The 21,433-nt window shown below is 50.0% G+C and overlaps 7 protein-coding genes and 1 non-coding gene across 8 annotated transcripts; 4 read left to right on the forward strand and 4 right to left on the reverse strand.

The window, feature by feature from the left end:
• The first annotated feature begins 499 nt into the window (after window positions 1-499).
• tRNA lies at window positions 500-582 on the forward strand. The gene is given in 2 exon segments: window positions 500-536; window positions 547-582. It is a non-coding gene; the product is annotated as a tRNA-Lys (tRNA).
• A 258-nt stretch (window positions 583-840) lies between these two features.
• Window positions 841-1,812, forward strand: FPRO_03522 (uncharacterized protein; the record flags this gene model as incomplete). The annotated part of the gene is made up of 2 exons (XM_031226256.1): window positions 841-909; window positions 1,198-1,812. The coding sequence occupies 2 exons, from the start codon at window positions 841-843 to the stop codon at window positions 1,810-1,812; spliced, it is 684 nt and encodes a 227-aa protein (XP_031076811.1).
• Window positions 1,813-2,077: 265 nt separating this feature from the next.
• Window positions 2,078-5,676, reverse strand: FPRO_03521 (putative 3-hydroxy-3-methylglutaryl-coenzyme A reductase; the record flags this gene model as incomplete). The annotated part of the gene is made up of 2 exons (XM_031226257.1): window positions 2,078-2,468; window positions 2,516-5,676. 2 exons carry the CDS (start codon window positions 5,674-5,676, stop codon window positions 2,078-2,080), a joined length of 3,552 nt encoding a protein of 1,183 aa, XP_031076812.1.
• A 1,876-nt stretch (window positions 5,677-7,552) lies between these two features.
• FPRO_03520 (uncharacterized protein) lies at window positions 7,553-7,960 on the reverse strand (the record flags this gene model as incomplete). Its single annotated transcript, XM_031226258.1, has 2 exons — window positions 7,553-7,851; window positions 7,882-7,960. 2 exons carry the CDS (start codon window positions 7,958-7,960, stop codon window positions 7,553-7,555), a joined length of 378 nt encoding a protein of 125 aa, XP_031076813.1.
• Window positions 7,961-9,683: 1,723 nt separating this feature from the next.
• On the forward strand, window positions 9,684-11,438 carry FPRO_03519 (uncharacterized protein; the record flags this gene model as incomplete). Its single annotated transcript, XM_031226259.1, has 2 exons — window positions 9,684-10,482; window positions 10,528-11,438. 2 exons carry the CDS (start codon window positions 9,684-9,686, stop codon window positions 11,436-11,438), a joined length of 1,710 nt encoding a protein of 569 aa, XP_031076814.1.
• Window positions 11,439-12,458: 1,020 nt separating this feature from the next.
• Window positions 12,459-14,657, forward strand: FPRO_03518 (uncharacterized protein; the record flags this gene model as incomplete). The annotated part of the gene is made up of 5 exons (XM_031226260.1): window positions 12,459-12,774; window positions 12,827-12,848; window positions 12,936-13,033; window positions 13,086-14,231; window positions 14,284-14,657. The coding sequence occupies 5 exons, from the start codon at window positions 12,459-12,461 to the stop codon at window positions 14,655-14,657; spliced, it is 1,956 nt and encodes a 651-aa protein (XP_031076815.1).
• Window positions 14,658-16,119: 1,462 nt separating this feature from the next.
• On the reverse strand, window positions 16,120-17,463 carry FPRO_03517 (uncharacterized protein; the record flags this gene model as incomplete). Its single annotated transcript, XM_031226263.1, has 2 exons — window positions 16,120-16,764; window positions 16,813-17,463. 2 exons carry the CDS (start codon window positions 17,461-17,463, stop codon window positions 16,120-16,122), a joined length of 1,296 nt encoding a protein of 431 aa, XP_031076816.1.
• Window positions 17,464-18,167: 704 nt separating this feature from the next.
• FPRO_03516 (uncharacterized protein) lies at window positions 18,168-19,298 on the reverse strand (the record flags this gene model as incomplete). Its single annotated transcript, XM_031226264.1, has 1 exon — window positions 18,168-19,298. One exon carries the CDS (start codon window positions 19,296-19,298, stop codon window positions 18,168-18,170), a length of 1,131 nt encoding a protein of 376 aa, XP_031076817.1.
• Window positions 19,299-21,433: the final 2,135 nt, after the last annotated feature.

Below are 21,433 nucleotides of genomic sequence, written 5' to 3' on the forward strand. Positions count from 1 at the left end.
CTGGATGCTTGAGCCAGTGAATGAGCAAGCAGAGCTTCATGTGCCACACCTTTTGTAAACGAGTACGAATATCGCTGCATCTTACCCAAAGCGTTTCATTATCTGTTGGTTGGAGGTTTAGTTACATCTTACATGTCACACAGACAACAAAGTGTGACAACAGTTAGCCGTAGAAGGGAGCTGAACCATTAACAAGCCGCAGAGATTAAAAAGCAAGAGCAAAATTGTCAACGTCAAACAAGGCACTTATACAGACATACCAATCCCATGACCTCAATTTCCATCTCCAAAGAGCCTCAATCCACGATCCAGGGTAGCTCCATCCCCACATGCCATCAGGCCAGGGTGTCCCTGAAAACCCACTGAATTTAATAACCCCTCTGCCCCTCCACGCCACAATTCCCTCCACCAACACTGAAAATTTCTCCTCGACCACTAACCAGTCCCGTCCGCGCTCATGAATCGCAATACCTGCATCGTCTTCAACAAACAAGATTGAGCCCGGTTAGCTCAATCGGTAGAGCGTGAGACTCTTACGAGTACGCGATCTCAACGTTGCGGGTTCGACCCCCGCATCGGGCTATTCCTATAACAAATTTTTTTTGCACGTATTTCTGATGTTTTCATGTCGTAGAGATTGAGGTGTAAATCTTTTGTTTTAAATCGTGAATGGCGCTCGGTTATCTAGACGCGATACCCCTCCGTCGGAAGAGCGGGGCCGATCGGAAAATGGTGCCTCTTATCAGTTGATCACTTCCCTTCTCCATCGTCATCGTCTGCAAGACATCGCTCGTTCAAGACACTCGCTACGCTCAAACGATCAGTTGAAAGATTGAAATTATGGCGAGCAATAAACCGTATAAACCTGCGCTCATTATTGTCGACTTTCAAGAAGACTTCTGCCCGCCTGTGAGTATCTTCTCTGTCGCATGTGAACATGGAGGGATGAGTTGGGAATGGCTCCAAGCGAAGCTATATGGATATTCTGCGGGAATGCTCCAAAGACATGAGGACGCTAAGAGATCAGCTTGTGTTATGTACAGTCTGAACACGCGCGGTGTTGGAGGTCATATCTCTCAGCTTGAACCGCTTGCTATGAGACCATCATGTTGGTATAAGTGTACCAAGCCACGCCTTCTCATTCATCACCACATCTATCCACCTCTCATCTCACTCAAGCCTAGCTAACATCTCCAGTCCGGCTCCCTCGCCGTCCCTTCCGGCCGCACAATAGCCTCCCCAATAAACCACCTTACCACCCTCCCTTTCCCCCTCATCCTCGCAACAAAAGACTTCCACCCACCCTCTCACATATCTTTCGCCTCAAACCACGCCTCCTCAACACCATACACATCAACTACAACAATCCAGCACCCCAACGATATTTCCCAGAGCTACGAAACAACGTTATGGCCAACACATTGCGTCCAAGGCACCCCGGGCTGTGAGCTGGTCCCGGAGCTAGACGTCTCGCGTGTCCATGCCGTTATCGAAAAGGGGCAGGATGAGCGGGTGGAGATGTACAGTGCATTTTATGATCCGTTTAGGGTGAGCGATAGTGGACTCGCCGGCATGTTGAGTGAGCAGGGTGTTACGGATGTTTTCGTGGTAGGGCTGGCAGCGGACTTTTGCGTCAAAGCTACGGCCGAGGATGCGCTGAAGGAGGGGTATACGACGTGGATTGTCAGCGAAGGGACAAAGCCAGTCATGCTTGACAAGTGGGAGGAGTGCAAGAAAGACATGGAGGACAAGGGTATCAAGTTCACGTCCATTGATGGAGAGCCAGTGGCAAGGGTGAAGACATATGCATGATTTAACAAAAAAGGATTAAAATTGAATTGCGAAGTGGTACTCTAACATAACTACCATCTTCAATATTGCCATCTTTCGGCGGCTGTATATGCATGTATGGATGCTTTCATCTTTCCAGAATGTTCAATGCAAAAACTCCATGCTGTGTGACCATTCACTCCATCCCAGACCATGTGTGTAGTGTATCATACTCATACATGCTCTCGTCTATGTAAACTTTTTATCACCCGCTCGCCTCTACTCCTTCAAATGCAAAGTTATTCGTCTATCGCTTTGACCTCTGAATAGCAGCGGCGCTCATCGACGTTGTTGACGCTGAGCGCTCTTGGGCATTGGTCATGGCCAGTGAGACGGGCGTCATGGGAGGAGCAGGAGTGGTGCTGCGAGAGGGAGCGGCACTTCGGTTATGCTGCATGTGAGCTCGGACGAGATGACCGGCGGCCAAGGCACTGCAGAGAGAAAGCTCGCCGGCGAGGACGGCTGCACCGATGATGCGGGCGAGACGGCGGGCGTTGTCACCGGGGTTGGTGGGGTGAGAGCCTCGGACACCAAGGATGTCAAGCATGGCGCCCTGGGGCTCGAGGATGGTACCACCGCCGAGAGTTCCGACCTCGAGCGAGGGCATAGAGACGGAGATCTGGAGAGCTCCATTGAGGCTATTGACGTTAGCATGTTTCCGACTTGATGTGCGAGACAAACTTACTTCTTCATGATGGTGATACAATTGGCGCTCTCGACAACCTGAGCAGGGTCCTGTCCAGTGGCCAGGAAAATAGCAGCGACAATGTTGGCAGCGTGGGCGTTGAAACCACCAACTGAACCAGCCATAGCAGAACCAATCAAGTTCTTGGCAACGTTGAGCTCAACAAGAGAGTCGACATCGCTCTTGAGAACGCTGCGGACGACCTCACCGGGAATGATAGCCTCAGCAACAACACCCTTACCACGTCCATCGATCCAGTTGAGGGCCGCGGCCTTCTTATCCGTACAGTAGTTACCAGAGACAGAGATGATCTGCATGTCGTCGAAACCTCCCTCGTTGGCCATGACGCTCAGGGCGTGCTCGACACCCTTGGAAATCATGTTCATACCCATAGCGTCACCGGTGGTGGTCTTGAATCGAATGTATAGGTTGGTACCAGCAAGAGCAGTCTTCATGGACTGGAGACGGGCGAAGCGACTGGTTGAGTTGAAAGCCTTCTTCATCATATCCTGACCAGCTTCAGAGTCGAGCCATAGCTTGGCAGCACCAGCGCGCTCAAGAGTCTCGAAAGCGACACAGGGACCACGAGTCATACCATCGGCAGTGAGAACAGTGATAGCACCGCCACCAGAGTTGATGGCCTTGCAACCTCGACTGGCACTGGCAACCAAGACACCCTCAGTAGTAGCCATGGGGATGAAGTAGCTCTGTCCGTCGATGACAAGAGGACCAGCAACACCGACGGGAAGAGGCATGTATCCAATAACGTTCTCACAGCATGCGCCGAAAACGCGCTCCCAGTTATAGTTCTCGTAAGGTAGCTTGGATCGGTCGAGCGAGTGAGTCACGTCGGTGGTGGCCTTGTTGCGAGCGATAATGCTTCGTCGAATCTTGACAGCGCGAGTGAAGTCACCGAGGGTCTTTTCAAGTGCGTAACCAGGGATCTTGCCACGCATAGACAGAGAAATAACCTCCTCGTCGGTCATTTCGCGGACGCGCTTCTCAGACAAGAGCTTCTCAAGTTCTTCGTTGCTTCGATTAGGCAGGTTGGCAGGGCGAGCCTTTGTCATGTGAAGACCCTCGGCCTCGTCGTCGGTAATAGCAGGAGTGCTGGGTTGGGTTCGCATGGGAGTAGGAGGGACGTATTCGCCGAGAGGAAGAGTAGCGGAGCCGGTATCGTTAAACTGCTGCGCACGGGCAAGTTCGTTTCGGTCGATGTTGTGCTCAGGAACATTGGGGTCCTTGATTCCCCAGCGGGCGACGTTGAAGAGGTAGCCGTTAAGAGCGACGCTGAGAGCAAGGGCAATGACAATCCACTTGGAGAGGACGGGATCCTCAAGAGACTTGAGAATTCCGCCAACCATGCGGCCGCCGACACCGTAGCCCTGGAAGTGGTGGTGGAAAGCATCGTTGTAGGCAGGGTTGCTGGCGGCAGAACCAAGAGCGTAGTGGATCGAAGGGTACTCGAGCTCGTACTTGATGGGAGTCAAGACAGTGACCAAGGTAGGTCGGTTGTTGGACTTGGCGGTAGCGAGGATGGCATCTAGACCGTTGGAGGCAACCTTGAAGGGGTCAACGGAAAGAGGAGCGACAACACCGCCCAGACTGCTGGCCCAGGTTCGGATGGTGGACATAGAGCTAGGGTTGCGGAATGGGATCGAGCAGATGTTGACAATGTTGACGAAGATGAAGCCGAGAATCATCAAGACCTTGAACTTGGGAATGCTGCTGCTCTTGCGGCCAAACAGAGGGGCGTCACCCCTGACGCGGTTCAGCTCATCATCACCCTGGGCGACATTCTCGGCAACACGACGGCTGACGCCATCATCCTCAAGGGCCATACGCATATCGACATGACGCTTGATACGGTTGATCTCAAGCTTGATGCTGAGGATAGCAGTGTAGAAGGTGAAGAGGAGGATGAAGTCGAAGAACAAGGTCCAGGCGGCCAGGAAGCAGAACTGCTGGAGACCACCCTGCACACCAGAGGCAGCACCAATGACAAGAATGACAATCTCGATAGCGTAATCGCGGATGATCTCGAAACCCTTCTCCTTGATGGCGGCCTGAACAGCATACTGGATCATGTTCTGCATGGAACGCTCGGGAGATCGCTTGCCAGACTTTGAGTTCTGAGCCTGGATTCGTCGGTGCTCAATGGCGTGCGACATGACCGCGCGGGTGAGAACAATGTTCTTCTCGAAGCCAATGGTGACAACCAAGAAGGGGAGACCCTCAGACAAAAGAATGACGCTGATAGGAACACCCAGCTTGGTGGTGACGACGAGACCGAAGAGGAAGGCGAAGACAGAGGAGAACAGAGTGCAGATGCCGAGCCAGAACTTGGAACCCATCTTGCGCATAGAGAGGAAGAGAGAGACAAATGTCAAGTGCATGGCAATGTAGCCAAGAAGCATGATGACGATATCGAGAGTCTCGGCGTTCTTGAGAAGGTCGAGGAACTCGGTCCAAGCATTGCTAACCCACTGGACAACACTGTTGCGGGTGTTGACCTTGGCAGCCTTCATGATCCATGTTTTCTTCTCGCGTCCGTGCTTGGTCTCAATCTCGACGGCATCTTCGTTGGGAATCTCTTGGGCAGCAGCAAGGAACTCGGGACCCTCAGAGTAGGGAAGAGCGTAGGCGAGGATGCTGTCCTGAGAGTAGGCGGTGAACGGGTTTTCGGTAGAGGGAAGAGACGTAATAGACAGGTTCTGGGGGATAGGCACGTGGTGAGAGCGAGGAGCAGTGCTGGAGGACTCCGCGGAGAGGCTGTCGGGGAAGACAAGAGTCAGGAGGGCAAGGTGGTCGGCAACCGAGCCAGCATCGGCAACGACATCCTGCTCGACGGCCTTCCAGTTCCAAGCAGTTTCAGGTCCTGCGCGTAGGACTCGACTGCCTTCCACGAGGGTAGACCAATCGGCCTTGCCAAGAGTAGCGCTTTCAACATCGGTGTTGAAGAGACTCTCCTGGAGAAGGCCGACGTATGAGGTGCTCGCAAGAACGGCGACAACGACGACGGTGTGTATCGGGTGAGAGCACGCGAGTCGGGAGAGGAACTGGGCGATGGGCGTAAGTCGCTTGGAGGCCCATGACGGCGTAGTTTTTTCGGTGACGGGAGCTTCGCCGCGGAACCGCTGCGGCAGGAGAATCGCAGCCATGATATCGGGTACGATTCGAGGATTAGAAGGGCTATTCGTCGATGTCGTTTACCACATTGATTTTGGTCTAAGCGCAGGTGTAAGTCCGGGGAAGAAGAAAAGATCTGGAGAAAAGGCGGGTATTTGAAGTAGCCATTGACAACACCACAACAAATAAATGGGTGCAACAACGGAGCAGATGACGATTATGGGTGAGGCTTAGGCAGATGAAATGTATTACTTACATTCCCTGAGTGACAGTCCTATTACTTCCAACTATTCGAGGCGGATGACCCAAAAACGCGGTGGGAGGTGGAGGGGCAAGGCGTTGAGGCCGAGCTGAGCTGGGTACAGCCACAGAAAAAAAAGGGACGAACCAAAGGAGGCGACGACCACCAACTCGACAAGGCAACAGAGAAAAGGATTATTCTCTGATGTGAGAAGGGAAGCGATTACGACTGGGAGAGGGGAAATAGAAAAAAGAGAAGGAAGAAAAAAGAGGTAAAAGGGGGTCAAGAGGGTGTGGAGGGAGATTGAGATTGATGGGATGGTCCAAGAAGCGGGAAATGATGGAGACCGGAAGAAAGTGGAGGGATATTCAAACTGTCGGTCGGAGGGTAGTAGGATCATAGGCAGTCTAGTTAGGCGGAAGACGCCTATTCTGTTAGGGGACTCAGCGTTGAACAAACGGCAGGACCAATTAATACCGGTACAGTAAAGCCGAGAACTAATCTGGTTGTGGAGAATGCCTTTGATCTCTTTTTTTCTCAATGTGAAATGGCGGCGTTGTCACTGAAATTACAGAGTAGACTCAGGAAAAAAAGATGAGATGGCCATCACCGATTTCACGAAACAACAGTCTGACTGGCCAATTGGTCTACAAGTGCATGCGACAAACCAATCGGACAGCTTGTGTCATCACGGTACATTACCACAAGCTGCAAGATTCCGCGCCGAGCATAAGATTTTACGGATGAGTACCTTGTCTGTATGCACCGCTGGGAGAAAGGCCGGCTGTTAAGTGGCTTGCAGACCAGGGCACTACTGTGGCGTATCGACCGCGTGGGTTACAGGGAAGGCATTGACTCCTTTCAGGGCGATCATCATGCGAGCAATTGACTTCAAAACAATCAGTGGACTTGAAGAAGAATATAACTCTCTCGATATATTGTTCTCAGCACGGGCTTAAGGTGTCTTCTACCAACTGTGTTACCGCAACATTTCTTTGTCAAACACCGCATGAATGCAAAAGGGCCAGACGACTGACTGTAACCATGCCACGATCTGACAGTCCAAAATGGAACCCTCTTTGACTTCCATGATGCTTGTCACCTTTTTTAATCTTATCGCCCCTAGCTCCTCTTTCGTAATCGTAAAAACCGAATACGCAAATAACCACCAACACTGTCGTCACCGATAATTAAATGATGAATAATTACAGCCAATTTCAGTATTGATCTGGTATTACGCGTGGTCTCTTTCAGCTGTCCTTGGATTTCTTGATGAGTTGGATTCGAGGCGCAGTGACCAAGAATTTGAAAGGCAATTGAACAACGCGTGATCGTAAACGTAAAACGCGCCGCAGCGGGAAGGAAAGTGGAGGGAATACCCCTGATCATCCACTTTCGAGGCCAACCGAATAAGTCTGGCTCCAGCTTTTTTTTCTTCCTCTTTGCTGTCAAATCTCCATGTTACCTTGACCCAACAAGACGTAGTAGCATTTGCTGTGGATTGGCAATTGTCTCTCAGGCAATCATCTTTCATTCAATTCATGTTACTCGCCGTGCTCTGTACAAACTCAACATGTCACAAGTGAAGCTCTCAGGACATCGTCGCAAAATATCGCCGGTCTAATCCGCGCAGAATCTCCCCTTGTACGTAAGAAACTCCACATTCTTCATGGTCTTGGCGTTTCGCCCCACTCCTTATCAATCAGTTCTTCCATGCCACCATCACCATTGAGGCTCTCACGAGCAGAATTCTCCGCGCTAGTTGAGCTCTGGTGGGGGTTAAGACGTGGCAAAGCTGCGATTTCGGCTTCTAGTGTGATTTGAGATGCTCTAGAGGTTAGATTGATAAGATTTGATATCTTGGACCGAGGTTCTTGAGGCTCTTGGGCGCATATCCGGATGATGTCTTGTGGTGGTGACGTTGAGGAGTGACTGGTCCTTGGCTTTGACGTTGAGCCACATTCGGCTATGATGCGCGATTATTTCCTAGTCTCACAAATGCCGAGATATGTTGGAGTCTTGTTTGGGGGCGGAGGGGAACCATTTGATCTGCTGAGCCTGCATATCCTGATCATTCTTATTACTGCGCAACAACTTTAGCTGTACTTCAGGTAATTCTGGAACTGATACGGACTATTCTTATGCCGAAAAGAAGCGCAGTCTCTGCCATGACAAACTTGCTTGATGGGGAAGACATCTTGCGGCCATGCCTATGAGAGTTTGAAAGGCCAAAGCGATATGCTCATATCTTCCCACCAAAATCGCCTGGGCTCAGAGATCGCTACTCGTCGATCATCGTCCTAACACGAAGTCACTGAACAAACATGAAACATTTCAGGTTGCATCCGACATTCACTTATTGGTACCGGTAAGTCACGGCTCAGTGCATCGGCTGCTATCCGGATCTGCGCAAACCACGACACAATGATGTACAACCTTCGGGCGATTTGCTTCGCGGAAAATCGTCTAACTTGTGCACGTTGTTCATGATGCAAGAATCGTCTTTGAAAGAAGAGAGCCTTGTGGTTAAACCCTGACCCGGCCGTTGAAGGTCCACCCTCGGGAAGGTTGTTTGCGGGGCTGTAGACCCTGAGGTCCGGAAGATGCATTGTCATGTCATTGCATTATGGGATTGTTTTTGCTATTTTCCTTCCGGGAACATTTGTCTGCGTCGCTAGACTAAGGAAGACAGAAAATGGAGCCAGCAGACTAAGAAGTCTTGTAGTTAAAGCCGGAGGCCAAGGGACGCCGTGACCGAAACTCTCTTGCTGCCTTCATTCATCAACACTAACTCTTCCCGTCGTAACATTCCGAACCTAGAAAGGCTTACAAAATAAGCATGTTTTAAACAACACAACTGGTGAGTGCTAGCAGCCTTTTTTGGACATAAAAGCCCCGTCGCGCTGCAATCCCCCAAGAGAGCAAGAACATCTGACATTTAACGAGGGTACCAAAATCAACTACTCTAACGACCCATCAAGTTAAACTAAACTTACCTAAATTTTTTGGTCGCCTCGTGGTATAGGGGCCATCTTCTTACTTCCTGAGGGGCAGCTCAACGGCCTACGGAGGCCGAGACCCAAGGGTGCATTGGCCATTGACTTTTCATGATATGATCTTTGCGTAACTGTTGAGACGCCAACATAACCATGCCAATCGATGTCACAGTTCATCAATTGATGTACGGGATATCTGAAACTACCATAGACAAGAGCTCATCGCATATACAGATCGTTGATGACACAATACACACCGATTCTTGAAGGGCCGGCGCCTTCCGGAGGTGAATCCTTCATCCTCCGTCACAATCAGCGGCCCGCTTCCGATGGCTGCCCGGTCCACCACGCCAACCCATCGTACGATGCTCCCATATTTCATAACAGCAGCATTTCATTTGCCAGCGACCTGAGGCTGGAAAAAAAGTCTCAAACAAGATCTAGAAAGAGAGGCGCCAATGTACGTGATAAGTCATTATATATGTGTCTCTTGTAATGGATGGACCGGGCCGTGTAAGGGTTCGTGCTGAATGAGGCCCAGCCCAGTCATAAAATTTCGCCGTTCTCTCGTGATCTTCTCTTCTTCCCCAGATAAACTGGATCGATCTTCTTTTTTTTTCTCGACTCTCTAAAGAAACTAGTAAAAGCTAGACTTGTCGAAAGAAAAAAAAAGCAAAAGGATTCTTACCAATTACATACATGCCGTTCTTCGCAAGGATCCCTCCTTGCTTGCAGCGATCACGATAATCCGCGGTCTAGAATAAGCCAAATCGAACGACATTCTGCAACTGCGGAATTGAGGATGGATGACAAACACGAAAATTCTCCCGATGAGAACAACGGGGTTATTAGCCTCAGCAACAGCCCGGAGAGCACTAATGAAGCCGATGCGAAGGGCCCTCATGTGTGGCTTGTCGGCGGCGGTATTGCATCTCTTGCCGCCGCGGTCTTTCTGATCGAAGATGCAAAGGTCCCCGGGGATCATATCCACATTCTTGAGGCGTCGGCGAAAGCTGGTGGATCAATGGCGACGTTCTCGAAGCCATCATGGGACACAGGGTATCGAGTATCTGCGATTCGAAAAATGAGCCTTACCTATCATTGTTTGTATGGGATGTTGGAAAAGGTACCGTCTGATGTTGAGGGCGAGACACTCGCAGCCAAATTACACCGGTTCAACCAAGCAAGGAGGAAACTCGGCGCATCGGGAACGAGATTAGTGAGGCAGGTCATTGATAACAATGGGATTGAGAAACCCGAAGCCGTTGATGTGAGCACAATGGGTTTGAGTGTCAAGAACCAGTGCGACTTGATGAGAGTTGTTCTCGAAACGGAGGAGGAGCTGGAAGGCCTTGAGATCCAGGCTTTGTTTGAACCCGATTTCTTTGAGACGAACTTTTGGGATTTATGGTCGTCGCTCAATCGGTTTCACCCTTGGTGTAGTGCTGTTGAGTTCAGGCGGTGTCTGCATAGGATGTTGCATGAGTTTCCCAACATGGGGACACTCTCTGGCGTGGAGCAGGCTCCCGAGGAGGACTTTGAGGCGATCATCAAGCCTTTAACGCAGTATCTGAAGGCGATGGATGTTGAGTTTCGGCACGGTAAGTTCGGGTATTCGTTCGAAGGGGCAAAGCTGACCTGTGTAGGCATTCAGGTAAGCGGGTTGGAAATGGAGGATGTAGGTTCCGATTTTCGAGTGTCGGCCCTGAAAACATACCAAGACAACAAGCATGTCTTGATAACAACTGGCCCTGATGACCTTGTACTTCTCACACTCGGATCCCTGACATCTGGAATGGGATACGGCACAAACGACCAACCGCCGCCGACGATGGAGCTTCGCGATTCAGCACCGCACGAGCTCGATCCTTCATGGACCTTCTGGGATAGACTTGCGATGGATCGCCCCAAGACATTTGGTAACCCTGAAGCATTCTTCGACCGACCTTCGAAGTCAACATGGCTCTCCTTCACAGTCACCCTTCGCGACCCAGCATTCTTCGAGCACTTACGTACCTGGACCGGCACACTAACCGGAGCTGTACCATTAATAACCTTCCGCGACTGCCCCTGGATGCTGTCCCTCACAATTCCTCAACAACCCTATGTCAGAGATCAACCCTCCGACGTCTTCGTATTCTGGGGTTATGGCCTTTTCCCCGATCAACAAGGCCGCTACGTTAGAAAACCCATGCTCGAATGTACTGGCGCCGAAATCCTCACCGAGCTTCTTCACCTCATGGCCTTCCCCCTCCAGCCCACCCTCGAGCGCTCCATCACAATTCCCTGCCTGATGCCTTTGATCGGAAGTCCATTCCTGACACGAAAGAAGGGCGATCGACCAAAGGTAATACCCGATGGGAGCAAGAACTTGGGCTTGATGGGACAGTTTGTTGAGATTGAGCGGGAGGTGACGTTTACGATGGAGTACTCGGTTAGGTCGGCGCAGTTGGCTGTGTATGGGCTTATGGGATTGGATAAGAAACCGCCGGGGGTGATGGGTGAGGATCATTCTGTATTGACGTTGGGGATGGCGTTGAAGACGATGATGACTTGAGGGGAGTGTTACTGGTTTGGACTAGGCGTTGGGAAAAGCAACAAAAGGACGGAAGGACTGTTGCATGCTTATATGTATAGTAGAAAGGGATCAAAATTCTTTCAAATAGGGAAATGGATGCATTGACTTCTTCAAGTGACCGAATCAAGGTGGATGTTTGCTACATGTACGGCTTCAGCATTCGTAGCTAAAACAAAGCAAACCTTAGGCCTCAATCCTAAACAATAATAAGTTTTAGGTAATTTGAAATTAAGTCAGGGTACAGTTATTTACTAAAACTGATCCTATTCCCAGATCTGGAGGTCTTGATCGGGGTTAATAGGCCATCTTTACGGCCTATTTGCAACAATAGGTAAGGTAGTTATTTACGCAACGTAAATATAAGAACAAAGAGACATCAATTCTATTGTAAATTCAAGGCTCCTAGACAATAGATCTATTATTCTGTATTGTATGTGCTAGTAAGGGGGGCATATCGTGTATTTAATGAACAGCAGCATGGTCAAACCTCGTTCCTCCTACATAACCCCTTTTAGACACTCAACATATATATCACCACTTCCCGACCATCTATATCCTTATATGAAGCTCTCTATATCCCGAAAGGCCCCTGTTCTGATGCGTTAGAGTGGTTTCGAACCAAGTGCCTCGTCGACACTGCCACGACAGGGCGAGTTCCCTCCTGGGGTCTCTCCTGGGGGCACGCCTGAGCTCCTACTTCAAGTCGACGTCAAGCCTGAGGCTACCTTACCCTAGCCCATCCGCACCTTCAGCAATTTTCGTTATTTCCCCGACAACGGACCGGGCTAGCCTTCCTCTACCCCTCTTCATCTCTCTTCTCCTCCCCCGCCTTCTTCCACCTCCAACCATATCCTATTCAACAACATTCACATCCTCCTCAACTCACGAACAAATTTAAACACTTCACCAAACTTTCATCCCATTCTCTTCCCATCTTCCTTTCCGTTATCCACTGTCACTAAGCCCCATCTCTTCACTTGTACCGTCGTCTTTGCCGCCATGTCTTTCGCGCAAGATGCAGAAATGCAGCATCTTGCGCGGCTGCAGCTTGACTACATCACTGAGTTGCTCTCACAGAACCCAGAGGAAGATGAATTGCCTGAGTTTATCCAGGACCTGATACGCACCCGTCCCTACTTGGAACTCGTTGCTGCGGGGGCCGCAGTGTTCAATGAAGAGGCTGTTAATGCTCGAGTCAACAAAGGCTTCTCTGCCCCCGAGTATGATCTTGAAGGGCTTCGCGCTCCGTCTCCTTCGGCCACGGCACCTACTCACCAGGTTGGCGAACTCTTTACCGCTGTTGCTGGCACCATGGGTAGGCAATATCAACGCACCCAGACTATCACATCACTGACTGATTTGCTTAGATGGGTTTCACGCAGACGGACAGTTGGACAACGTCGAAGAGGATGCCTAGGAGGCCCATTTGACTGACTCCACTACTGCCACTGTCGCCTCTTTTTCCGACTCTGCCAGCGATATTGTGATCACGCCTGCTCCTGGTACTCCTCCTGGTCCTTCTGTGGAGGTCGCATATCAGAATGCCTTCGCCCGTCTTGATGCCGCTCTTCGAGGTAAACCACCACCTACCTGTGTAATCTAAGTTCCTTACTAATATTATACCAGATAGACATGATTGCTTTTCTGACATCTATGCCGATGACAATGCTGGTGCTCCTCCGCCGACTCCCTGGGAGTTGGAGACTGTTCACTCAAACAGTAGCAAGGTCTCAAAGGTCACGGAAACTGCTCTTGCTTTCCTCTCCAAAACGGATGTGGGTCACATCATTGAAGCCCGGGCACAGAGTTCCAGTCAGTCAATCTCTTCGCGAGAGGCAGAGCATGGCACCCCTCAAAAGGACTCAACTACCCGCGATGTCGAAAGTGTCAGCATTGAGACTGCATCCCCAACACCAACAACCCACCTCCACCACGATGAGGTTGATGCGGGCCTCATTTCTTTTGATGAGGATCCCACTCCTGCCGGCACTATCCCGACTACTATCGGAGATGTTTCCCCTCCTACGAGCACTTTCGCTAAGGAGTGGGAAGAGAGTGAATGTGGCAATGTCGCACTTGATGTCTCCTGCACCATCGCCCACTCTGTCGAGTCTGAGACCGAACTTCCGGTGCAGACCTCTGAGGTTGTCCCTTTCTCCACCAAGGGAACTACTTCAGCTCCGATTGATGAGTGCATTGTCTCTACCGAGCCACAGTGCGCTGCTGTATCCATCACCGGTGATGACGCATTTACACCTGCAACCAGTGTTCACCGGGATAGCAATGTTATCAAGTGCTTCAAATGTGGTAAAGACTGTGATGGCAATGCCATCACATGCTCTTGCGGCCATCATTATTGTGCTGATTGTCTTAACGACGTGGTCAAGGCTTCAATCCATGGGTCCACTCCCTTCCCTCCTGTGTGTTGCGAAATTCCAATCCCTGTTGACATCAACTCTTCTATCTTCGATGAGAAGATTTTGTATGATTTCCTGTGGAAGAAATTTGGGGCATCTGATGTCGGTGAACAGGGCAGCGTCGGTGAACAGGGTGACAAGTCGCTTCCCTCTCCCCATTCTATCCCTTCTCTTCCATCTACTCCGTTTACCCCGACTACTCCGGTAACCCCATCTACCCCCTCTGTTCCCTCTCCTCCCTCGCTTTCAACCGAGGAGGAAGCGGAGTACTCCTTCAGTGGATTTGGTGAAGAAGCAGCCGATAATGGAGATTCCAAGTGCCGCTTGTGTCACAAGACTATTGAGAAAGGCTTGTGTAAGTAATAGTCTGTTGCATCCAGTACCAAACTAATAGACTCTGTTCTTAGATTGTCCTGACTGTTGCTACCGATGCAACAACAGCAGAGCGGACTGCAAATGCGACTGGTGGGATGGCCGCCAGCGCCGTGAAAGGGACTTGGCTATCGTCAAAACGTCAACCTCACAAACTGTTCAACCACAGGTTGCACCCTTTCGGGGACAACGAAAGCAGTTTGGGGGCATTTTCCAACGCAACAACGGGACACCTCGTGTCGAGACCCAGAATGGGGCTTGCCAGCACCCATTGATGAAGCAGGTCAAGTTGTCGGGACGATGCTTTGACTGCCACCACATGCTGCCTACTTTCCTATGGCAGTGCACACGCTGCAAATATTCAGTTTGCAAGCATTGTGGTATGAAGCGGGGGATCTTTTCCCACTGAAGTTTCTTTGTTGTTTACTCCGTTGATAATTGAAATGTCATGGGGATGTATCGATGAGTTGGTGAAAATGGCAGGGTGTCGATATTGTGACGATGATGTGTGGGTGATGGTGATGTGCTGGCTTTGAGAAGCAGTCATTGTGGTGGGAGAAGGTCTGGTACTGTGTACTCCTGTGTGCTCCAGTGTGTTCCAGTTTGCTTTGCCCTTGTCAAAAGTAGATATATTAGTCTGTAAGATAGGAAGAATATGGATAAGTTATGTATTTAAATTGTTTCCTACTTGACTGGGGAGCTTCGAGGCGGTGCCTGGCCAAAATGTCAAAGCGACAGCATTGTAAGGTGTGGGCTGAATTGTGCACTGCCACTCTATGTCAAGCACTCTGCTTTACAATTGCGACAAACTGTCTGCCTGCCGAGAGAATGACGACCAAGGTCAAAGTGAATATACTTGCTCGACAGCTGCTAAGAGCGGTGTTTGTCAATGTGATGTTTGTGTAGTGGCTCTGTTTCCTTGCGCACCCCGTCACTTTCCCTTGCTACATTGCCAGAGGTTGTGCAGTAACTATTATATGATGCACCTTTTTAATTCCTGATACATTCCTGATGCGAAAATTGTGTCTCTTTCTACTTTAATGATAGCCTCAGGAATATATGTTTAAGTTCGCAATGGGATTTGGAGCTTCAGAGCATCATGACACTTCGGTCACAACTGTTTGGACCTGAGTCAACAGTACCAATGAGGCGCATAAGCTTTTCTGATACTCGGATATCATGAGAAATCCTGTTTCATATTATTTTAGAAGGGAAGGTCAAGGTAAGGCGCGCGATGCAAGCATCAGCTATCAGGTCTATCAACTCAACATAACACCCCCGAAAATATAATTTAGGAGCGTACTAACTACAAGTATAGTAGCCCAATAAAGGCTTCTAAGAGATTTATAGTTACTATATAACATAGGAAAGGAAGATAATTTTGGTGTATCTCCATTCCATGAGATGCTCTCTCCCCAGCACGGGCTCCAACCATGGGTAGCGGACCTCTCACTCAACCAGCGAGCTGCTTGGGTACACGCCTCCCGATTGAGTTTACCACCAATTTCTGCATCGTCGATGATTTCGTACTGTTGTATTCATACATTACTATTACAACGCTCTCTTTACTACCCCCAACTCCAGCCTACTCTCACCCTGACCATCTCCAAGCTGGCGACGAATATGCTACAACACGCAAGTCTCCTCCGATTGTATACGTGATCAATTTCAAAAGTATCGCAAAACTCGCTTGCTTTCGCCGTTAACAGGTTCGACTACTGCACCATTAATGATATGCCCAGTGTTGGTATAACTGAGCCGCTGTTGGGGTGTTTCCCTAAACACCGCTGATCCGCTGATAATCAGCTTTCTTGGACAATATTGCGCTTCTCTCCCACTCTACTCGCGATAATAACGAGGAATCCAGTCTTTTATCTGCGCAACAGCGCGGTCTCGGCAGCCATGGCAGGCACGAAGAGTGCAGGTTGTACACTCGAAAGTATAGGGGTGTACTCCCTCACGACACAGTCTACAGTAACCGGGTCCCTCCACTCTCTGCCAGTCGTGGTCGCACAGCATAGGTGGGAGCTGAGGACGATCATCATTAAGGGCCGCTGGAGCACGCCGCGGCGGGGCGTCAAGCTTGAGTTGTTGAAGGGCAGAATCGATATTCTATTGGCAATCGCACGTCTCAGGTCCTTGACCGCAGCCGTAGCAGAACACATGGCCGCAGGGACAAGCTTCGAGGTATAAGTCAGTAAGTTTAAAAGGTTGGTGAGTTGGTTCCGTGGCATACCCATCAGGCGGCAACCGTGAGCCCGCTCGATGAGGTGACCGCAGCGAGAACATCGCTTCCAGCCTTCGCTCTCCGCGAGGTCCAAGGACTGCTCCCACTCATTCTGCTTCTCACAATCTCCTGTATGTGCCTTGTTCTTGCACATGGTGCAAGTGATATCATTACAAGCAGGGCACTCTGCCTCGTCGCCGTAGCAGGGTTCACCATCATTGGAGGTGTTGCTGGGAGGGATGAACTTGAGGCATTGACGGTTGCTGCAGTACGTTCGATCGATTGTCTTCTATTCAACTAGCTTCTTGAGATATAGCTGCATGTCATTCGCAGGTACATGTCCCTCGATGTCTTCGGGGGGTATCTCTTTATGGCAGCATTTGGCGGGGAAGTGCAATGTGGACGAGAGAGATAGTTCGACGGTTTGCATGATGCATAGATTGCAATATTCATCCCCGCATGGAAGGGGTTGGAATGCCATGATTGGTCGTAGTTCTCCGCAGAATTCGCAGTACTGCATTTCTGTTTCGGCAGACTCTTGTGTCGCAGGGTCTTCAGAGGCGGCGGGTTGTTGGCCCTGCTGTGATGTCGCTTCGCTGTGTTCGTCATCTGACGGGCCATCAAAAAGATGGCCAAGCATGTCTTCCGAATTCTCGTCAACTTCTTCGTCAACGGTCATCTCGTCGTCTGAGGTGTTGTCTTCGCCTTCTGATTCCCCATTGGGCTGATGCTCCCCCGAGTTTTCTCCAGGTTGGTAATTTGACTCTCCGTCAGAGAGACCATCAAGAATGTCATCCGTATACTCACTGCCTTCATCATCCACATCCATCTCATCGTCAAGGTCCGCTTCATCATGGGAACTGTCATTTTGGGTATCCGGTTCCTCACCGGGGTGTTGCTCAGGTGTCTCCTCGTTTTGGCCCACTACAATGCCAGACGGGGCTACCTTAGAGGAGATATTCTCGTCGTAGCCCTGCCGCGTGTCCATGGCGGAGGTTGATGGGAAGTCACAAGTAAAAATGGTGGACGATGGGGGAAAAAACGAATATCGCAAAACTGACTATTTCAAAAGTTTATGGCGTAGAAAAAAAAGACAAAACGTATATGTTGGTGGTCTATGCAGCTCTCAGGCAGCCGGCTTGCAGTGCTGGTCGCGACTGTTGCCCATACTTTTTGTACAAAAGCTTATGGCAGGGACACCACTTGAGCATAATTCGAGATGATCATGCTTCAGCAAAGTCTAACAACGAAAACCTTTCTCAGTCAAGTACGTACGACGCCTTTTATTCAAGGCCATCGTCAGACACATCTCGAGTTCTCTTCAAACTTCTTTTGTGGGCTCCTGAGGCTTCACACAGCACTAACACTAGGGCCTCGATGGACGAGGAGACAGTCCCATCAGTTTAAGACCACGAGTATCTACTGCCCTCCGACTTACATCTATCCTTGTTCATTCTCTTCTTCCGTTCGTCTCCTCTGGCAACCACGGGGGCTTGGCAATGAGAGGCCCTTCGAGGTAACATCGCAGGCGGTGGTGTCAAGCAAGAACAAAGCTTAAGTATGTTCAGGACGACTTGGAATCACTTCGACTGCCTTCTTACATGCAGGTTTAGGCCCTCCGGCCCAAAGATCTCTGTTTCTCTCAACACCTCGACGAAGCCTCAACTACAAACACCCCCTCCCACCCTTCAATCACTCAATAAGGGTCCTCGATCTCGGCGCAAGAACACCAACACAGGACCAAATATTGAGGGGCTGCGCTCTAGGATCTGGGTTGAACGCAGAATTGCCAGCAATGGGATCGCGACTGAGGTATTCAAGAAATCCGCACGAAGTAGCAAGAATACAGCTCGCATTGTCGACCAGCACCCGCATCACATTCGGCTTGACATCAACCTCGACCAAATCCTCCTTCCCATAGCGGTAGAACACCTTTCGATCCCTCTTCTCCTCCTCTACCTCCTTTTCGGCATCCTTTTCCGTCTTGCATGTGCGGCACGGGTCGAACTCCTCATCGATAAGCCAAAGTCGCACTCCTCCTATTATCCGCACGACGGTGAGGTGCAGCAGCAGCAGGAAAAGACCCCTCGGGTTATTCTTGGTCTTTGCTTCAGTCAGCCTCATGGGCGGGTTGTCGAGTCGCGTGATGCCATTGGACCAGGATATGTCGAATACGAAGCCGATATTTCCCAGTATGGGGGAGCCGTCGCTTGTCGGGGAGATGGCATTTTCCCGAAAGAGCTGAACCGCTTTGTCTTCTTGTTCTGTGTCTGTAAGTTGTCGTGCTAGTTCATGCATCCATCGTTCATCCTCCATGATGAAGAGATCTCTCGCTGGGTGGATCGCAACAATGTTGTTGTACATGCCATCTATGCTGACTACCGATGCGAAGTCCTTGTACCATTTACTATGACGTTCCGGGTAGCCGTTCTGCATCAACAGATCTTCATTCTGCCACGCGGCTTCCATAGTGAACGGCTCGCGAATCTCTTTTGGTACTGTTTGCAAGTCCTTCAAGACGCTCTTCTTCATTTCTTCCCAGTATTTCCGCCGAAACCGCCGGCTAATGACCCATCTAGACTCAATACAAGCTTTCCACAGACCGTAGTCCCAATGTACAACTGATTTCAGTACTTCAGGGCACAACGACATAGGCTCGCGCATCTTGTGATCGTCCAGCCCCCTCGTAGCTCGTGATCCATAGAGTGGCGGACTCTTGTAGCCAACGTCACTCGTCTCGAGCAACGACGGATCATCGCCCTCCCAAGCATGTACTCGAAAGCGATGTGTCGCGTTGTAGTTCTTCGAGGGCTGCGGACGCATTGCTGCTTCCCAGATCAAGAGTCTGACATCTTGGTGGAGGTACGGAAACCAGTGGAAATGGCGGTCTGGTGCTTTCTTCTGGGCCGGCGGTGGTTCGGCTGGCAAACCCGGCGAATGCATAGTATCCATTGGCAAGATCAGCTGGGGTGGTGAGGGCGAAGGGAGGTTGATTCGGTCATGGTGAGGGGGAACAACATGGTGATGTGTTCTCAGGGCTTTGCTTAAACTCGGCGCACCGAACTCAAAGTCCGGGTCTATTTATCGTGGTGTTGAATCGGATTGGTTGTTCGCGGAAAGTTTGATGGTTTCTGAGGCGCTGAGAGGCTGTATGGTGGAGGGATTGGCGGAAGCCGCGATTTACCTAGAATTAAGATGAAAAGGGGACTAATCATAAACGGTCACGAAATAAAAGGCCGTGTATTGACCTGTCATGTTTGTCGATTCAAAAAAATCGGACTTCCCATGTGCCTGAACTGGAGACGTAAGTTCTCCTCTCTTCCCTCGTGTCTTCACGCAAAAGGCTACTTCAGATCATTGATTTCAGGGGGCGAAAGACGTACATGGTCAACCAACAGCTTCCCTCAGCTCTTTCCTAAGCTCGTCAAAGGATCTACTCGTCAAGGATTGTTGTCTCGAGTTTTCAAACTTCTCCTCTCTTTGGTATGCTGACCGGAACTTGGCTGAGAGGGTGATGTGAGGAGAAGAAAGAAGGACGCAGTGCATACCAGGAAATTCGACCAAATCATTTCGAGATGCAAGAGCTCAGGGGGAAGTGACAGGACGGAGGCAGACATCCAGACGGCAAGGCTTTGTCATTCCGAGTTGTACGGAAGACAGCATCGTTGCAAACAATCCAACAGAAGGGTTTCTGGAACTATAGAATTATCTCACTCGATATTACAACTATCTCTTTCAAAAACTGCAATATCTCTCGGCTGAATATTGACCCACGCGAAGTAGGTCTATCTGACAAATATCCATCTTCCCCCTGGTCAGCAACCAGAAGAACTTCGTCCCCAACAGATTTCAAGCCCAACAAGGATGCAGCAAACACAGATCAAGCACGATAAACTTCCTCTGATCGGCTGATCAACTGCAAGAAATAACAAGGGATACTTCTGTGCCTTGACCATAGCTTTTCAAGTTTGCGTCGTAGTCAGAACATTCCCGTCAGTCTCTGTCCCGGAACCCCTATTCCAGAAACCTTGATTCAGCCTCTTCTCTCACCTCGCAAGGCCGTCCCTAATCGGGCAACTGCTATTCCTGCACATGAAAAGGAGGTACTGAGAACTTGGTTTGGTAGTGGCCTCCAAGACCCGTATTGCCGAGCCTGCTGAGTACTGGTAGTCAGTAATGGGCCTTTGGCACGCGATTGGATGGGCAGTCTTGCAATTGAGGCTGCAAGATGCCTCGCTTAGGTTCTAACAGTTTCCAAGAATGATCCTTGTACCACAACTGTTGGTCGAGATCCAAAATCTATCTTGGAAAACAGGTGGTTCAGTTGACACGGCATTTTCTACCAAGTTCCCCGACGTAACCGTTTTATCCTTGGCGTTAGATCTAAACAGGACTAGGAAGCTCTTTTCTGCATGTTTCACCGGTAATAACATATCAGAGTGACAGATCAACTATACCTATCAGGTATTTTCCTCCGATGTCATTCGTGTCATACGTAGTCAAGTCGGAAGACCCGACGTTGAGGTTAAACCTTATGTCTCAACTGACAGGGATCAAGGCGTGAAAGTCCCGCGGGATCACAGGCCGAATAAGCGGAACCCCCTAAACGGGCATATCCGACTGAAAATCTCTGAGTCGATCACCACGATTCGTTGTAACCGAGGAGCCACCACAATCCTTGGTTATAGCAGAATATCATCAGTATAACGTCGCTGTCTACATTTTCTGACCCATAAAGTCATCTGGATGTCCGAGCTGAAAACAAGGGTTTGTGATATTTGGATCTGCAATGCGTGGGGATTTCGTAAACCTGTGGTCTAGACCCTGACCCCCCTGTCCTTGGCCGTGCTCCCGATAAAGCATTGATTGGCTCTCGTTGAAAATGCATCAAGACTCTTACAGCGAAATCTCAGAATTCCCCCCCTTCCTCTTCATCGCGAATTTCTTCAGTCGAGACA

The sequence above is a fragment of the Fusarium proliferatum genome (genome assembly GCF_900067095.1).
Source record: "Fusarium proliferatum ET1 genome assembly, contig: FPRO_scaffold002, whole genome shotgun sequence".
Classification (NCBI taxonomy): Eukaryota; Fungi; Ascomycota; class Sordariomycetes; order Hypocreales; family Nectriaceae; genus Fusarium; species Fusarium proliferatum.